Source organism: Abramis brama (genome assembly GCF_963993115.1).
Source record: "Abramis brama genome assembly, chromosome: 2".
Taxonomy (NCBI): Eukaryota; Metazoa; Chordata; class Actinopteri; order Cypriniformes; family Leuciscidae; genus Abramis; species Abramis brama.
In genome coordinates, this window is record NC_139964.1 from 26,354,109 (window position 1) to 26,370,308 (window position 16,200).

Consider the following 16,200-nt stretch of genomic DNA (forward strand, 5'->3'; position numbering starts at 1 on the left):
GTGTGTGTGTGCGAGTGAGTGTGTCAGTGAGAGTGAGTGAGTGTTTTATTGGACTCTACATTAAGATTCACACACTTAGAAAGTTCAACAGAGGCATTTTTATTGTGTTTAACTTAAAATACATATTGCTTTAAGAATATGGAATATTTATTAATTTTTAGCACCATTGTCATTTCTAAAGAGTACGATTTTTAAGTTAACCAAGAAAAGACCTCCACATAATAACACAATATCCTGTATACACATGAGCAAATCCGATGCATCCCGGTGTTACGCTGATGTTTCCATCATCTTATCTCCTGGTGTGTTCTCATTGGCCGGTTCTGCTGTTGCCGAGGAGACGCCCCTCCTCCAGCGCGGCATCAGTGAGTTTGAGGTGTTCTTTAAGTGCATTGATGTCTCTTTCACTGCGACCCCTTAATTCACTCAGCTCCACATACACCTCCTTATAGCGCTCGCTCAGCGCTTCATTCTCCTGCAGGCACACACAACAATATTACTATCAACAATCAATTATTCATGGCCGAATACATCAATCTACAAGTTATATAGTTCAATTTTTTCTCTGTAATAATAAGCGTGAATAATGGATAGAACATTCATTTAATACTGAATTTGTACCTTAGTTAGAGTTTGGACCTCTTTCCTGAGACAGCTGATCTCCTTGTGAAGATAATCCACCTCACTCTCCTTCACTTTCAGCAACATCTACAGATGGACAAGACAGAATGACTATACTAAACCATTTCTCCAATTCTGATACCAAAAATCATTCATTTTTTACTTCGTATTAATCAAGAATCTACATTTTGCTCTTATAAAAATTAATTTGTCACACTATTAGAGCAAAAAAAGGAAATAGTGACCAGTCACAGCACCTAAAATATAATCGTTCCCATATATATATATATATATATATATATACACTACCGGTCAAAAGTTTTAGATCGGTAAGATTTTTAATGTTTTTAAAATAAGGGTTAGAGTTAGGTAGGGTTAGGTATCTTCTGCTCACCAAGGATGCATTTATTTGATTAAAAATACAAACAAAATCAGTAATATTGTGAAATATTATTACAATTTAAAATAACTGTTTTCTATGTGAATATATTGTAAAATGTAATTTATTCCTGTGATCAAAGCATGAATTTTCATCATCATTACTCCAGTCTTCAGTGTCACATGATCCTTCAGAAATCACTCTAATATGATGATTTGATGCTCAAGAAACATTTATGATTATTATTAATGTTGAAAACAGTTGTCTTCAAAATTCTTTGATGAATATAAAGTTCAAAAGAACAGCATTTCAAAATTCAGTTTTGATCACAGGAATAAATTACATTTTAACAATATATTCACATAGAAAACAGTCATTTTAAATTGTCATAATATTTCTCAATATTACTGTTTTTTTTAATTGTTTTTATCAAATAAATGCAGCCTTGGTGAGCAGAAGAGACTTCTTTTAAAAACATAAAAAATCTTACCGATCTAAAACTTTTGACCAGTAGTGTGTATATATATATGGAGCAATGTCAATATAATTTGTCAGCAACACCCAAACCAGTTTTATCATTAATAATTTATAAACCACGACACTAATTAAGGATTTGTTAAGGCAAAACATGGATCTGCAAAATAACAATTGGTTTATTTACTCCAATGATCAATAGATGTCAGCGTTTGCCCACAGATCACGCACATCACATGCCCCGCCCCTGATGATGTCATCCACCTCCCTAAACTCCAATACAAGCCAAACTACACACTATTTTTACAGTATGTTTATATGTTCTGAATCACAGCAATGCAAACTGGAGTGGAAATCCCAGGTTATTAAATGCATTTCCCCAAATCTGACATATCATAAGGAGTCTAGGTTTGGCTGATGGTTAGAATGGTCAATTAGCCCCTGCTGGTTGATGTCATAATTACACCATCTGGACCCTAAAGCACCTTCAATCTCACCCCTCAAACTTAAAAATGAGCCTATGTTCTTCTAATGTTTGGAGAACTTCTTCTGATTCCTGAACACCCCAGAAAGTGCCGAGGACTTTTAATCAGGGTTATCTGAAAGAGGAAGTTGGGTCAAAGGTGACAGCCGTGAGGAATATAATTTCACTTACAATCTGGGATTTATAAGTATTTTTTGTGGATTAATCATGTAGTGGATCATTTTTGGACACAAAATGGAGGATTACAGTATTTGGTGCCATCAATTCTTGTGTGTTTTTTTCCTCACCTATTTTTGCATCTTTCTGATGGATAGTGAATTGACTTGTTTGTTATTGATTATTCTTTGCGTACAGTATCAAATATACGACTAAACGAGTGTTGAGCATCTAACAACAGTCTTTTGAGTTTTAGTAACTTTTGATATATTAGCAAATTTCTTACAATAACATCAATTTATCTACTCTGCCTTATTTCATTACACTACGTTCAAAAGTTTGGTCGGTACGATTTTTTAAAAATGTTTCTGAAAGAGTCGCTTCTGCTCATCAAGGCTGCTTTTATTTGGTCAAAAATACAGTAAAAAACAGTAATATTGTGAAAATATTTTCTAATTCACAATAACTGTTTTCAATGTGAACATATGTTAAAATCTAATTTATTCCTGTGATCAAAGCTGAATTTTCAGCATCATTACTCCAGTCTTCAGTGTCACATGATCCTTCAGAAATCACTCTAATATGACCCCAAACTTTTGAACAGTAGTGAATATTTACATGCAGATTTAATTTGCATTCATTTGAATATTCTAATATACTTCTCTCTGAATTATCATGAATCCATAATCTACGGGTCGAAGGTCAGAGCCTCACCTCTAATTCGGAGGTGCTCCTTTCGTAGCTGCCGAGGGGAACAACTCCTGACCTCTGACCTGTGATGAACGACCGCATGAGACTTATCTCCTCCGTCAGACGCGTCTGCAGTTCCTGTGTGTACAGGAAGAGGAAATGTGATTTTGACACATCCAAGCTAAAAACCACACAAGAAGCCTTGCTCATTCACACACTGACAGTGAGGCGAACATTTGTGTTTCATGCATTTGTCTGGTGACAATAACTCTAACTAGCATAAGCAAACTAGTGCTGGGTCCGAGAAGAAAACTCACACCGACAGTCAGCCACTTCTCTTCTGAGAACAATGAAACAGGATGCTGTGTGTTGAGACACATCACACACTCTGAAATCAGTCGCTCTTTCCCTCTGAATAACTGATGTGTGTTGAAAATTTAAAGATGCTCTGTGTTAGATTTCAATATGTGACATGATGGATTGAGTCACAGGATGAAATGATGTCTAAATGATCGCGTCACACCTGAATGTCACCATTATAATTATTAGTGGGATATTTCTTTAAGCTCCTACTTTTCGAGTAAGGAAGTTAAAGATATGTTAAAATATCACCTTCATATACAGAAATAACTAGGCTGTTTCAGCATTTTAATCAGCTCAAGTGTGAATAATGACTGTGCATTCAGTTTGCATGCATTTTGTTTACTGTGAAAGAATAAATGCTTGCCAGCCTTCACTGTACAAACGGTTGGGGTCAGTAAGATGTTTTTTTCTTCTTTTTTTTCCAGAAATTAATACTTTTATTCAGCAAGGATGCATTAAATTGATCAAAAGTATAAGTAAAAACATTTATAATGTAATATTTATAATAAGATTATAATATTTTTTTCTGTTTCATATGAATGCTGTTCTTTTGAACTTTTTTATTCATCAAAGAATCCTCAATATAATCGTAAATGTTTCTTGAGCATCAAATCATCATATTAGAGTGATTTCTGAAGGATCATGTGACACTGAAGACTGGAGTAATGATGCTGAAAATTCAGCTTTGATCACTGGAATAAATTACATTTTGACAATATATTCACATAGAAAACAGCTATTTTACATTGTAATGATATTTCACAATATTACTGATTTTACAGTATTTTTGATCAAATAAATGCAGCCTTGCTGAACATGATACGTCTTTCAAAATCTTAAAAACTTACCGACCCCAAACTTTTGAACACTAGTGTACATTTCCCATCATTCTTTGTAGCAGCGTGTGATTGATAAAATACATAAAGCATCAGTTACACATACTAGAAGTAAAAGAAGCTTCCTGTGTTTGTCAGAAAAGTAAAAACAGTCCATTTTAGTTTAACCAAAATCATGTCATAATTATGATTTCCTCGTATCCGCGAACGTCCCAGGTAGACTACGTTTTTTGGTCCAGTTAGTCTCAGATCCGGGTTGGATCCTCACCAATGTGTGTATCATGCATTATTTAATTGGCTTATCTGAAATTTGGGGACTCTAGAAGTTTAAATTTTAGTTTCACATGGTGTATTGTGTATCTACCACTGGAAAAATGCTTAAAACAGCCTCATTCCTCTCATCCCACTTCCGGTCTACCTGGTTCTCCTGGCGGAGCTGCTCCATCTCTCTCTCCTTCTGTCGGATCGCTCCGACTCGCTCCTCAGTGCTGTTCTGGATGTGGTTGAGCTCCACACACTGCTGGGAATAGCGCTCGGACAGGCCGTCCAGCTCCCGCTGCAGAGAGAGCGACTCGTGGCTGATGGACACACAGACCCAGTCATCGATTCACTGATTCACATTGATTGGATGAGTGATCAATCTATTCTTGTCAATCAAACACCTGACACTTTTCAGAGTAAATGTGTTCGGAGTCTCTGAGGCGCGAGAGAAGAATCGCGGCACAGATGAGAACTTGTGTACAGTATTAATTATTGACACAGGATTCCCTTGAGAATATCACCATGCCGGTCAATATTTGACAAGATGTTGGGGTTTTCTAGCATGCAACACACTCTCAATGGTCTTTTTAGACCATTTCAAACTCTTCAAAGATGCCTGTGCTGGATCCAACACAGCAAACATCCAGTATTTCAATAAACTGTTCCATTTCAAACAAAGACTATTATTTCATATGGCACAGGGTTAAATCAGACGGATTCAGGCAGGATTACTGAATATAAAATCTGACAGACGTCTTTTTTCGAACACTGTGAGTGTAGTTGGTAGGGGTTGAAGGATTTTTTTCAAGTCAACATTTATTTGAAAAAAGTCGAGTTGACCAACTAGTCGCTGATGATGTCATTAATTAACAAATAAGCCTGAACCTCAAGCTGAGACTCGAACACGGGTCGCCTTGTGCACAGATATGACACATCACTCCTACATTTTTATCAGTTCATTTGTCTTTGGGTCGTTATATTTCGTCAGATTTCTGCTCGTTCTAACTCAGAGACAGATAAAGTAGCACAGTAAAGATTACTTTTATATGAATGCATTAGTTAGAGATCGATTGCATGTGAATTAATTCTACCTGGTAGCATCTCTCTACTAATAGAGTGGGGTAAAAGCTGTGGGTTTTAGTTACTAAGAAATATATGCTAGAACCTGTGCGCGTGATGTGCGAGCTACTGTCTGTGTGTGTGTGTGTGTGTGTGTGTGTGTGTGTGCGTTACAATGCAGCAGCTCATTCATTTAGAACGGCGATTAAAGGGTTAGTTCACCCAGAAATTATATTTCTGTCATTAATTACTCACCCTCATGTCGTTCCAAACCCATAAGATCTTCGTTCATCTTCGGAACACAAATTAAGATATTTTTGATGAAATCCGAGAGGTTTCTGATCCCTCCATAGACTGTAACGTGATCACCACTTTCAAGGCCCAGAAAGGTAGTAAAGACATCGTTAAAACAGTCCATGTGACTCCAGTGGTTCAAACTTAATGTTATGAAGCGATGTGAATACTTTTGAGTGCAAAAACAAACAAAAATAACAACTTTATTCAACAATTTCTTCTCTTCCGCATCAGCCTCAGAAGCTGTTCACGTGAGCAATGACATTAAGGTGGAGTGGAGGAATAATGCTTCGTAACATTAAGGTTGAACCACTGTAGTCACACGGACTATTTAAACGATGTCTTTACTACCTTTCTGGGCCTTGAAAGCAGTAATAACATCGCTGTCTATATGGAGGGATCTCCTCTCGGATTTCATCAAAAATATCTTCATTTGTGTTCTGAAGATGAACGAAGATCGGGTTTGGAACGACACGAGGGCGAGTAATTAATGACAGAAATGTCATTTTTGGGTGAACTAACCCTTTAGCTTACGTGTACAATATATGTGCATTCACCCGATCGATTTTGAGCATCTAGATGGTATAATCAAACATATCTTGTCGAGCGCTCTCAGAGTACTATGCATTTATTTGTCATTTTAACTGTTGGAAACAGAGCGTAAAAGTGGACTTCAAAGATTTCTTATCTTGTTGCGCCCACTATAGGCCATGATCAGCAACTAGTCGACTTCAAACTTAAAGCATCATGGCAGATTATTAAAGTCGACTAGACGATTAGTAGTTGGCGGGTGCCAGTGTTTCGTATGGCCTGCGTTCGGCCAATCAGCGTGTCCTTACGTCACTTATGGTTCCTATAGTGCTGGGTTAGACACTGAATTAGGAGCTGATTTATTCCCTTCAAAGGACATTCTTATAACTAAAATCGTTCCCCGTTCCTGCAGTCCAAATGCGCCAAAAATCAGGTACTTGCGTCAATAGTCAAAAGTATGAAAACATTCCTCCGGTGCAAAGGCCCCTTATTTTGCAAAGGATTATGTTGCTAAACAGGTATATAGTGGATTTTCAACATGTTTTCTGCCAAGTTCAGCGTGCTACGCACCACAAAAATGTGCTCAGAGCAGTTTTGGTGGTGTTTCCTTGTGAGACTGTGTAGGCTGTGCACATTTGATTGAGTGTTATGATGCGAGTAAAGTGTGGACGTACAGTTGTTGTTTGATCGAGGGGTCTGTTGGCTCTCCTCCTCCTCCATGAACCTTCAGTCTCTCAATCTCCTCTTGGTGAGATTTCCTCAGAGCCTCCATAGCTGCATGAATAAAGATGAAAAGTATTAGTATTTGAAATGAACATACTGAATTCTCACCCGGTCGTACATCAAAATCACTCAATTTAAGCACTAGATTTTTTGGGGATGGTCACCAAAGTATGGATGCACGATATATCGGCCACCGTATCGGTATCGATAAGAAAATTTGGCTGATATATTAAAGCAGATAAATAATGAATTAATTCCTTCAGCTGAGACACTTCAGATGAACACTGTTCATCATGATGGTTTTGAATTGCTTGAAATATGATTGGAATCACTTCAAAAAAGGAAAATTCATTTCAACGTGCATAGGCTACATAAAATCATAATGAGAACATCATGATAATTGTGTGTTTGGGACATGGATTTTAATGACTTTTGTTTTTGTAATCAGGCTCTCAAAAATTATATACAAATTTGGATTTAGATTTATCGGCCAATATATCGGTTATCGGTATCGGCTAAGTTTTCATATCCCAAGTTGAAAGTTTGGGGTTTTTCAATGTTTCTGAAAGAAGTCTCTTCTGCTCACCAAGGTTGCATTTATTTGATCAAAAATGCAGCAAGTAATATTGTGAAATATTATTACAATTTAAAATAACTGTTTTAAAGTGAATATAAGTCAAAACATAATTTGTTCCTGTGATCAAAGCTGAATTTTCAGCATCATTACTCCAGTCTTCAGTGTCACATGATCCTTCAGAAATCACTCTAATATGATGATTTGATGCTCAAGAAACATTTATTATTATTATCAATGTTGAAAACAGCATCATATTTTTGTGGAAACTGAGACATTTTATTACAGATTTTTTGACGAATAGAAGGTTCAAAAGAACAGCATTTATTTGAAATAGAAATCTTTTGAAACATTATAAATTATTTCAGAATAATTTGTCTGTGTTTTGTGGCCCATACTGACCTTGAACAGTGTTTTTGGCTTCCTCTTGCAGCAGTCTCTGTTTGTCTCTCTCCATCTCTCTGCGTTCTCGCTCGTGCTCGTTGTGTATCTCGGCCATTCTCTCTCTGTGCTCTCTCTCCATCTGCTCCAGTCTCAGAGCGCAGGGCGCGTCAGGAGCGCAGAGACCCCCGACACCGGCCGCCACACGGACCTCGCGAAGAGCCTCGATCTGCTGCCTCAGAGACACCACCTGACCAATGCAATGCATCGAGATCACACACATGAAGATGGTGCATACTAAACGTTGCTGGACTAACAAGGAAAGAGTAGTGGAAAGAGTACTAAAAAAACTGTACTTAAGTAAAAGTATTGCTACTTCAAAAATAATTTACTTGAGTACAAGTAGAAGTACTGGAAAATGAATTACACCTCAACCTTGATCTAGAATGTGTTTTACATCTTTGTACCTACTTAGCGAGAAAATGTATACTTCTGTTGTCCACTCCACATGTCCCTTCTGTTAATATGTGGATTAATCAAATTGCTATTTTCCCTCCTTTAGAAAAATTTGTGACTTATGCCGGAGGTCTAATGATTTCTGCCGTATTTGATCCCCTCTTTTATGTATGTTGAATGTCTTTATTTCTTGACTCTTGTTTGTTTTTGTTTTTTTGCTATAACTCTTCACCCGATCCTTGAACTACCAGCTGATGGATGATTGTATATGCCGCCATGAGACACCTGTACCACGGTTTTGATATTGTAAAACTATAAAAACAATTCTTTAAAAAAATATATTAAAAAATAAATACTGGAAAATAATATGACTCAAGTAAGAGTAAATAAGTAGTTTGCTGAAAAACTACTCAAGTTACTACATTACAAAGTACTTCAGTATATTTTTCTATTTTTATCCAAAATGAGGCGATGTTAGCAATATGGAGCGCTAAATGCGCATGTAATTTCTGTTTCATTCCTACTGGAGGCCAGAGGCCTGGCGAAGTTGAATACATTATTTTTTATTCAACTCAATTAATAGTAAAAGTACCACAATTCAATTTTTAATTATTAAAAATCTACTCAAGTACTGTAACAAAAGTATTTGTAATTAGTAACGGTTACACTTTATTTTAAGGTATCTGTGTTACAGTGTAATTCTATATTATAGAATATTATAATATATATATATTATATTATATTATATTATAGAATATATTATATATTCTATATTATATTATTACTCATTGAGTAATAATAATTAACTACATGTACTTACTATAGGGTTAGGGTAGGATTTGGTTTTGGTTAAGGGTTAGTTGCATGTAATTATGCATAATTTACTGTTATTACTATGGTAAGTATATGTAACATATGTAACAACGACACTGTAAAATAAAGTGTTACCTTAGTTACTTTCCACCTTTGCAAGGACGTTGCCTATATCCCATTACTACATCAACCATGATACAAACACACACACCTCTCGCTGAAGCACCTCATTTGTCGGTAGTGGATTCTGGGAACCAACAGATGACTTGTTCAATCCGATTGGAAGCTGCTCAAAGTCGGCCCACTTTCTCTCGATGTCCGGCACCGTCTGAGTTTTGGGAACCTGAGGCTTAGTCGGGATCACCGGAGAGGCTCCTTTCTTCAACTCCACCTTTTCCCAGGGGTCCTCGCCCTCCCTGTCGGATATTCCCTCCTGGAACCACTTGGTTCGGTCCTCCAGACGTCTTTCTTGATCTCGGTCACGGCCCTCGCCCGCCTCCCTTCGATTGGTCAAAGGTGAGGACGTCATGTCGGCGTGATCTTGACATGGACCGGCGACATCTGACCCTGGGTCATGGGGTGCGGGAGAGGTTCGGGATGGTGCATTCTGGGAACTGGAGTTCTCTCTGTCGCTGATGTCACTGTTGTCTGGATTTCTGAGAACAGAGAGAGAAATCAACTTCCTGATTACAAGGAAACAGAAACTCGAGTCAAACCTCAAACCGGCTCCACTTGGACATGAATAATGGTTATTTCAGTTTTAAAAAGTCCAAGTCCCCCTGTGGTGAAAATCCAGCTTTTAATGTTGTTTATGTGTCTATGTGGTGTTTTTAATGTGCTTTAAGACAAACCATGTGTAAATTCATAAGTCGACAGCATTGCTGAGTATTTTCTCCTTAAAAGATAGTCTCAAAAACACGGTTTGAAATCGCTGGTGTTTCTGACGTCACAAACTACCTTGTAACCAATCAGATCAACGTGTGATCGTCAACGAGTGGATCTCTGAGCTGGAGTGAGTGAGTGGAGGCGGGGCTAATTTGCATATTTTTTATTTACTAAATGAGGCAAAGGTGTAGAGTTACATTCAAGCTATTTTAAGGCATGACAAAAAAAATCAAAGAAAAAACATTTAAATATGTAAATTTGGAGATCAAAGATGAGTTTTAAGGGATAGAATGATTGACTACAGGGGGACTTTAATATAGCAATGTTTTATTATGGATATTTGATATGTTCTGAATATCCAAATACAATCTCTATGGGTGAATATCACAAAAACATGAACCTGAAATCAAATGAAAAAAAAAAAAAAACAGAAATTGTATTTAGCACAAAGATTAAGTCTAAGATTTTGTATTATTATTATATTTCTTTTTTTATAGAGATTAAGAAATATTAAGCCAAATTTTACATTCTGACACTATTTTCATGACATTGAACCATAATTTCCCCGGCCCTCCCCAAAATCTCATTGCCGGAAATCCAGCTATTTTATTTTTTACGACTGTTTGTAATTCTCATTAATCATTTTAAATGCTCTGTCAGTGACTATTTAGATTTGCTTTGCATACATCGTGGCACATATCAATGTGTACTATAATATATGCTTAATTGTCATGAAAATTACACCTCTAAAATTAGTATTTATTGTCTTAACGTGAAATGTATCCCTAATTGATTCTCTGCATTTTTTATCCCCCTCAGTTTGATCATACTGTATGCTTTCAGCTGAATCCCTGAAGGAGATTCTCCTCCTCAGCGTGTCGATCCAGTTCCTCCTGATCCTGGAGGTCATCGCTGACAGGCTCACCAGTCCATCGCGCATCTGCAGACCAATCAGAGAGATTCGGGACACATTAGGAATATTCTTGAGTTTTGGCCTCTAAAAGCGTTTGTGACAAGTTCTCACATGCAGCTGAAGTCCATAGTTTTTGTCGGCATCATATTCCTCCACTTGCAGACAGTGACGTAAATAAATCTCACCATCTGCCTCATCTCTCTACCAAAGTGAAAAACAAACAGAATTCAGGATAGTTATTATTATTATGAATTATCTGCCATGCCTATTCAGATAATGCTCTCAGATACTATTACAAATATAGTGCTCTCAGTTCCATTTACACATTTGACCATGTTCATGTTTATTTCCTCAAGCGATATCTGTACAGTCTTTAGTTAATAATCACAGACGGTCGCTCACCTCTTCAGCTCCAGAGTCTCTATAGTATCTCAGTTCTGAATCAGTGATCACAAACCAGTGCTTCCTCCACTGCAAGTTAAACAGAATCTATATGCATTAACTCAAACAAAGCAAAATCTCTCTGAACCTTTCTCGACATTAAGATTTTAGGTAAATATAAGAGAAAGTATTCTGTAAATGAGCACCATTTCTCATTTTCTTCACTATGTTTAATCATGTTTAAAAAGCCTTCCAGTGTGACAAAAAAATGCCATAAAACAATTAAAAATTAGGGGGAATTTAGTAAGTGTTTAAATAGGAAGTCACGTGGAATAGGTCATGCAACATCATTCAAGGGATCAAGTTCAAAGAAAGGAGACCTGTATGCTTACCTCTTCATCTTCGTCCAGCAAATACATCCATCCCTTTTTACAGTTCAGAATGTCAAGCTTATAGAAAACAGAACCGGTTGCGTTAAAACAAGAGAATGCATAAGCAATTCGATGTGTATAATAAACTCAACATCTCCAGTTACAGTATGAATCTTTCAGAGCAACAGTGTGACATTCCAGAACACAGTAATCCTGAGCACGAGACATTCCAGTCGCGCGCGCGAGGAAGGGTGAGCGCGTGAATGAAGCATTTACAAGTATTTCAACAATTACATACTTTTTAAAGACTTACCGACATGGGTATCCGGTTGTTGGCATGAAATAGGGAAGAAACTGGTTTAGTTGCTTAATTCTAGCTAGTAGTACGTTGTGTCATCAAACTGCGTATTTGCACTTGTGAATTAAATAAATACAAATTCGCGCTAATTGAAATAGTGTCCGCACTTAGGCTTATTAAACAATCATAAATACAAACACGTTAAATTATCCCTGCGTGACTAGACAAGACAAGCATCTCTAACAGCTGGTCACGTGACCACAAGCTTCCGCGAACTAGGCAGCTCGCGGTTTGACACTTTACCACTAAACTGTACACTACAGCTTCTCTCAGTATAATATAAGCTTCAAATCCTCTCATAACTTCACTAAAACGTCTGTATCTAGCGCTAAATATAATGTCATTTCTGTCTAGTAGCTCAAACGTGCGTTTTCGTCCGTCCTGCGAGCATAAACACCTGCTTCTGGACTAGAAACCGAATACCTCAGTGTTGGTAAACGAGTGGCTGTGACTGTAGGTGACTTTACCTGCATCTGAGGGGGCTGTTCTGGACCTTTGTGTCCTCCGTTTACCATCCTAATGTTCTCTGCTTTTTTGCTGGACCTCTGAGAACATATTCAGAGAGATACTGACTCAGCAAAACTAATATAAGCTATATTTATTTATTTATTTTCTTGAGGAATCATTGTTGTGGTGGTTGGCAGGACATTGCTATGTGTTTGCAACTTTGTGTAGGTGTTCTTGGTGTTTTTTAGTGTGTTGCTATGCAGTTATTAGGTTCTGCGTGGTTGCTCGGTTCCCAGCAAGCAATTTTGTGTTTAAAAGACGCTGTCCAAACACACAGCCCAGACGTCTAGGCTAAAACAAGGCAAAATTTGGGCTGTCAGTGAAAATTTAATAGACGTCTAAACTATAGCCCAAGAATAAACTAGTCATCAATTAGATAAGAATGAAGAAATGAAACCAAACACCTTGTAATCACTGTTTACTTTCCTTACATGATGGAATATCATACATTTCGCAAGTTATTTTGCCAAAAACGACATGTAAACAAATGCAAGGTTATTTTGGCTAGAAGTGGGTTACTTATAGCCGGACTATACCGGGTCTATATAGTTAACCTAGATGGTGAAATGACGGCTTTTACTTGCTGGGTTGTTACATACCGACCCACACCAAAATCTCTATAGTATTCCACTCAAATATGTCTCAGAAGTCTATTGGGATTTCTTAAGTATGATGCTGCAGATAATAATAATACGTTTATTTTATAGCGCCTTTCAGAAAACTCAAGGTCGCTTTACAATAAACTACAAATAAACATGGCATAGAAACATGACATAGAAACGATACAAATAAACTGAGATGGATAACATAATAGATAGAGGTACATATACATAAAAATCATATCATAGAGTCAGGGAAACAAGTAGCAAAAACATGTTTTAAGGTGGGTTTTGAAATCGTGTACTGATGAAAGGTTGCGGATGTGTTGGGGAATAGAGTTGGGGCAGTGGTACAAAAAGCCCTTCCACCAAACGATAGTTTGTGCCTACGGATCGTCAACAGACCGGTATCGGAAGATCTAAGTGTGCGAACTGGGGAGTAGGTATGGATGAGATCAGAAATATAGTTGGAACTTGGGGGCAAGACCATGCAGTGCTTTGAATGTGATAAGGAGTATCTTATATTGAATACGAAATCGAATGGGTAGCCAATGAAGTCTGTGTAAAATCGGAGTAATGTGGGAAGATTTCTTTGTGTATGATGCTGCAGATTCAGCAGAGTAGACAGTGAAATGAAAACAATGAGAAAAGGAAGTGTGTGAAACTTTGTGAACTCCAGCACCTGTGAATGGCCTGATGTAGTGCTGTTGGTCTTTGATGATGACCCTCCTATTTCTTTGTCTGGACGTCTCCGCTCTTTCTCTCTGCGGTCTCTTCCTCTTTCTCTTTCTCGTCCTCTGCCTCGCTCTTCCTCATGCTCATGCTCATCATCACCATATCTCCCATCCCCATAGCTTTAGTCACAGAAAGAAGCAGCAAATTTGACAGGGTTTCCACTCTCTCCCTCTCTTTCTCTCTCTCTCATGTTCATGTTTTATACATTTTTCTATTTGGGCAAGCTAAAATGTCAATTTGGTTTTCACGTAAAGGAAAATTTAATGATGGTGGATCAACTGATGCGTTTGCAGTGTTAAAGGGGTTAATAAAATCCCCTATCAATATAGTGTTGGCTATTAAGTTGGTTAATGACTTGGATGTTTTCAGATGTAAATGGGGCATAAACATGTTGTGATCCAAATGCAATGTTGACCCTGATGGGTGTCTTCAAATTTATGCATGAGTGAAGTTTGATTGTAAAGTTTGTATTTATTTTTATTTTTTTTAGAAACAAGTGTTGTGTTTCTATGCTATTTCACATCTTGAGACTCTGTTTTTAAATCCATTGCGCTCCTTCTAGCTGCTTTTGTTAATGTTATAGCTTTAATTTTTTTTGTAAATCTCTCCCTCAAGCGGTATCGCTCTCCCTCTCTCTTTAAACCTCTGACCTGTGTTGGTTGTCTCTGCGTGGGCTCCTGCTCTGCGGTCTCCTCCTCACTACTATTGCTTCTTCTTCCTCAGGGTACAGCTTCGATCTGGGAATATCTGCTATGATCACATAGTCCTCAATGGTCATCTCTGGAACTGCTGGTTGGCTGGAAGACCTGGTGTTTTCGGAGAGAATTAGCGCCTCCAAGCCCCGCCTGATGTTGCTCCTGCTCCGATCAGTGACCGGCTTTTCCGTCTCTGCAATTAAGGCTTGGGATTTGGGCAAATCAGGGGTAGGAACTGGATTCCGACTCCGCCTTGATTGGGAGATATTTGGTGTTGATACAGGTGAAGTTGGGCTTAGAGGAGAGTGGGTGGAGCTTATAGGTGAGTGGGTGTGGCTTATAGGTGAATGGGTGGGGCTCAGATGAGAGTGGGTGTGGCTTCGATGAGAGTGGGTGGGGCTTAGTGATTGACGCGAATCAGATCTGGACTGTTTTTCTGAGGTGTACACCCCATTCCTGCGATTTTTATTTTTTGAATTGCTTTTTAAAGTGCCATGTTCATCATAATCTCTACAAGGTGTTGAAGTACCAGTACTGTTAAAACCACTATTTCTGCTGTTGCGACTATTATAACCACCATTATTTCGACTTCGAGTTACTTCACGATTGCCTCCGGTTGGAGAGAAATCCCTGCTGTTGTAGCCAGTATTGCGACCACCACCACTCTTTCGGCTGCTGCGACCGCTGTGGTTGTGTTCGTTATAATCGCCGTCGATTTCCATATCAGAATGTAAACTTTTTGACCAGCTGTTCCTTTCTTCGGAGGCGTCTGACTCTGCCGAACTCGCGATTGACTTGAGATTCTTATACAGCTTTTCAGAATCCAAGCTGTGCCCGTAAGAGCTCTGGGAGGGGCTTCTTTTGTGTGCGGGGCTAAAGGAGTCTGCATATTTATTCCTACCTGAGTTTCGCGAGGGGGTCGTGGTGCGCGTGACTATCGAATCTCGTCTTCGTGACGGAGTGCATTTCCCAGAAGCCTGCTGTGAGGATGTGCGATGGCCGTGCGTTGTTGAACCTCGCCGATGGGACGAACTTCGCGATTCCCCTCGCCTTTGTGGCGAGACGTTCGTAGATCTCGGGCTGCAGGAACGAGGGCTTGCGCGGGATTGGCTGTCTCCACGTCTGAAATTTGAATAGGACATGTGCCGCTGAGGGGAGAGGCCGCTCATTGCCTCATCGCTGAAATTGTCAGTGCGCCTCCTATAGGACGGGAGGCCCAGGTCACGGTTTCGGAAAGGGATGGCGGCTTTACGTTCTGGACTGTGATTGGCCGGAAGAGGGTGGCCTCTCTCGTAGTGACGCAAGGGAGACGGAGGACTGCCATCTTCTTGTTCCCGGTCTCGTGAGAGGAAGCGATTGGCTCTCTTAAAAATGGCACGTCCACCACTTTGTTCTGTTTCTCTTCTAGTCTCTGTTTGAGGAAGACAAGGTATTGACACTGCACTGATGCACAAACATGTATAATTAATGTATAATACATCCATGTATGATCATTTTTTTATTATTATTTATTAGGGTGTAACGGTACACAAACATGACGGTCCGGTACGTACCTCGGTATTGAAGTCACGGTTCGGTACAGGATGGGGGAGAAAACTATTGCTTCTTTTTTCTGTTTTTTTTTTTTATTAAACTGTTTGTTTTTTTAAACAAAGTGTGTA

General features: G+C 38.6%; 1 protein-coding gene across 1 annotated transcript; it reads right to left on the bottom strand.

Moving 5' to 3' along the window:
• Positions 1 to 79: 79 nt before the first annotated feature.
• triobpa (TRIO and F-actin binding protein a) lies at positions 80 to 12,450 on the bottom strand. The gene is made up of 12 exons (XM_084092008.1): positions 11,959 to 12,450; positions 11,667 to 11,723; positions 11,296 to 11,364; positions 11,005 to 11,094; positions 10,811 to 10,920; positions 9,307 to 9,751; positions 7,848 to 8,076; positions 6,823 to 6,922; positions 4,422 to 4,581; positions 2,829 to 2,942; positions 622 to 708; positions 80 to 475 (listed from the first exon to the last, which is right to left on the bottom strand). Exons 1-12 carry the CDS (start codon positions 11,962 to 11,964, stop codon positions 311 to 313), a joined length of 1,632 nt encoding a protein of 543 aa, XP_083948134.1. The 5' UTR covers positions 11,965 to 12,450; the 3' UTR covers positions 80 to 310.
• Between the last annotated feature and the right edge of the window lie 3,750 nt (positions 12,451 to 16,200).

Coding starts and splice junctions, on each gene's coding strand:
- triobpa (XM_084092008.1), bottom strand. Junction 8,077..9,306: donor ATGAGGTGCTTCAGCGAGAG/GTGTGTGTGTTT, acceptor TGCATTGGTCAG/GTGGTGTCTCTGAGGCAGCA. Junction 2,943..4,421: donor AGCTCCGCCAGGAGAACCAG/GTAGACCGGAAG, acceptor CTGTACACACAG/GAACTGCAGACGCGTCTGAC.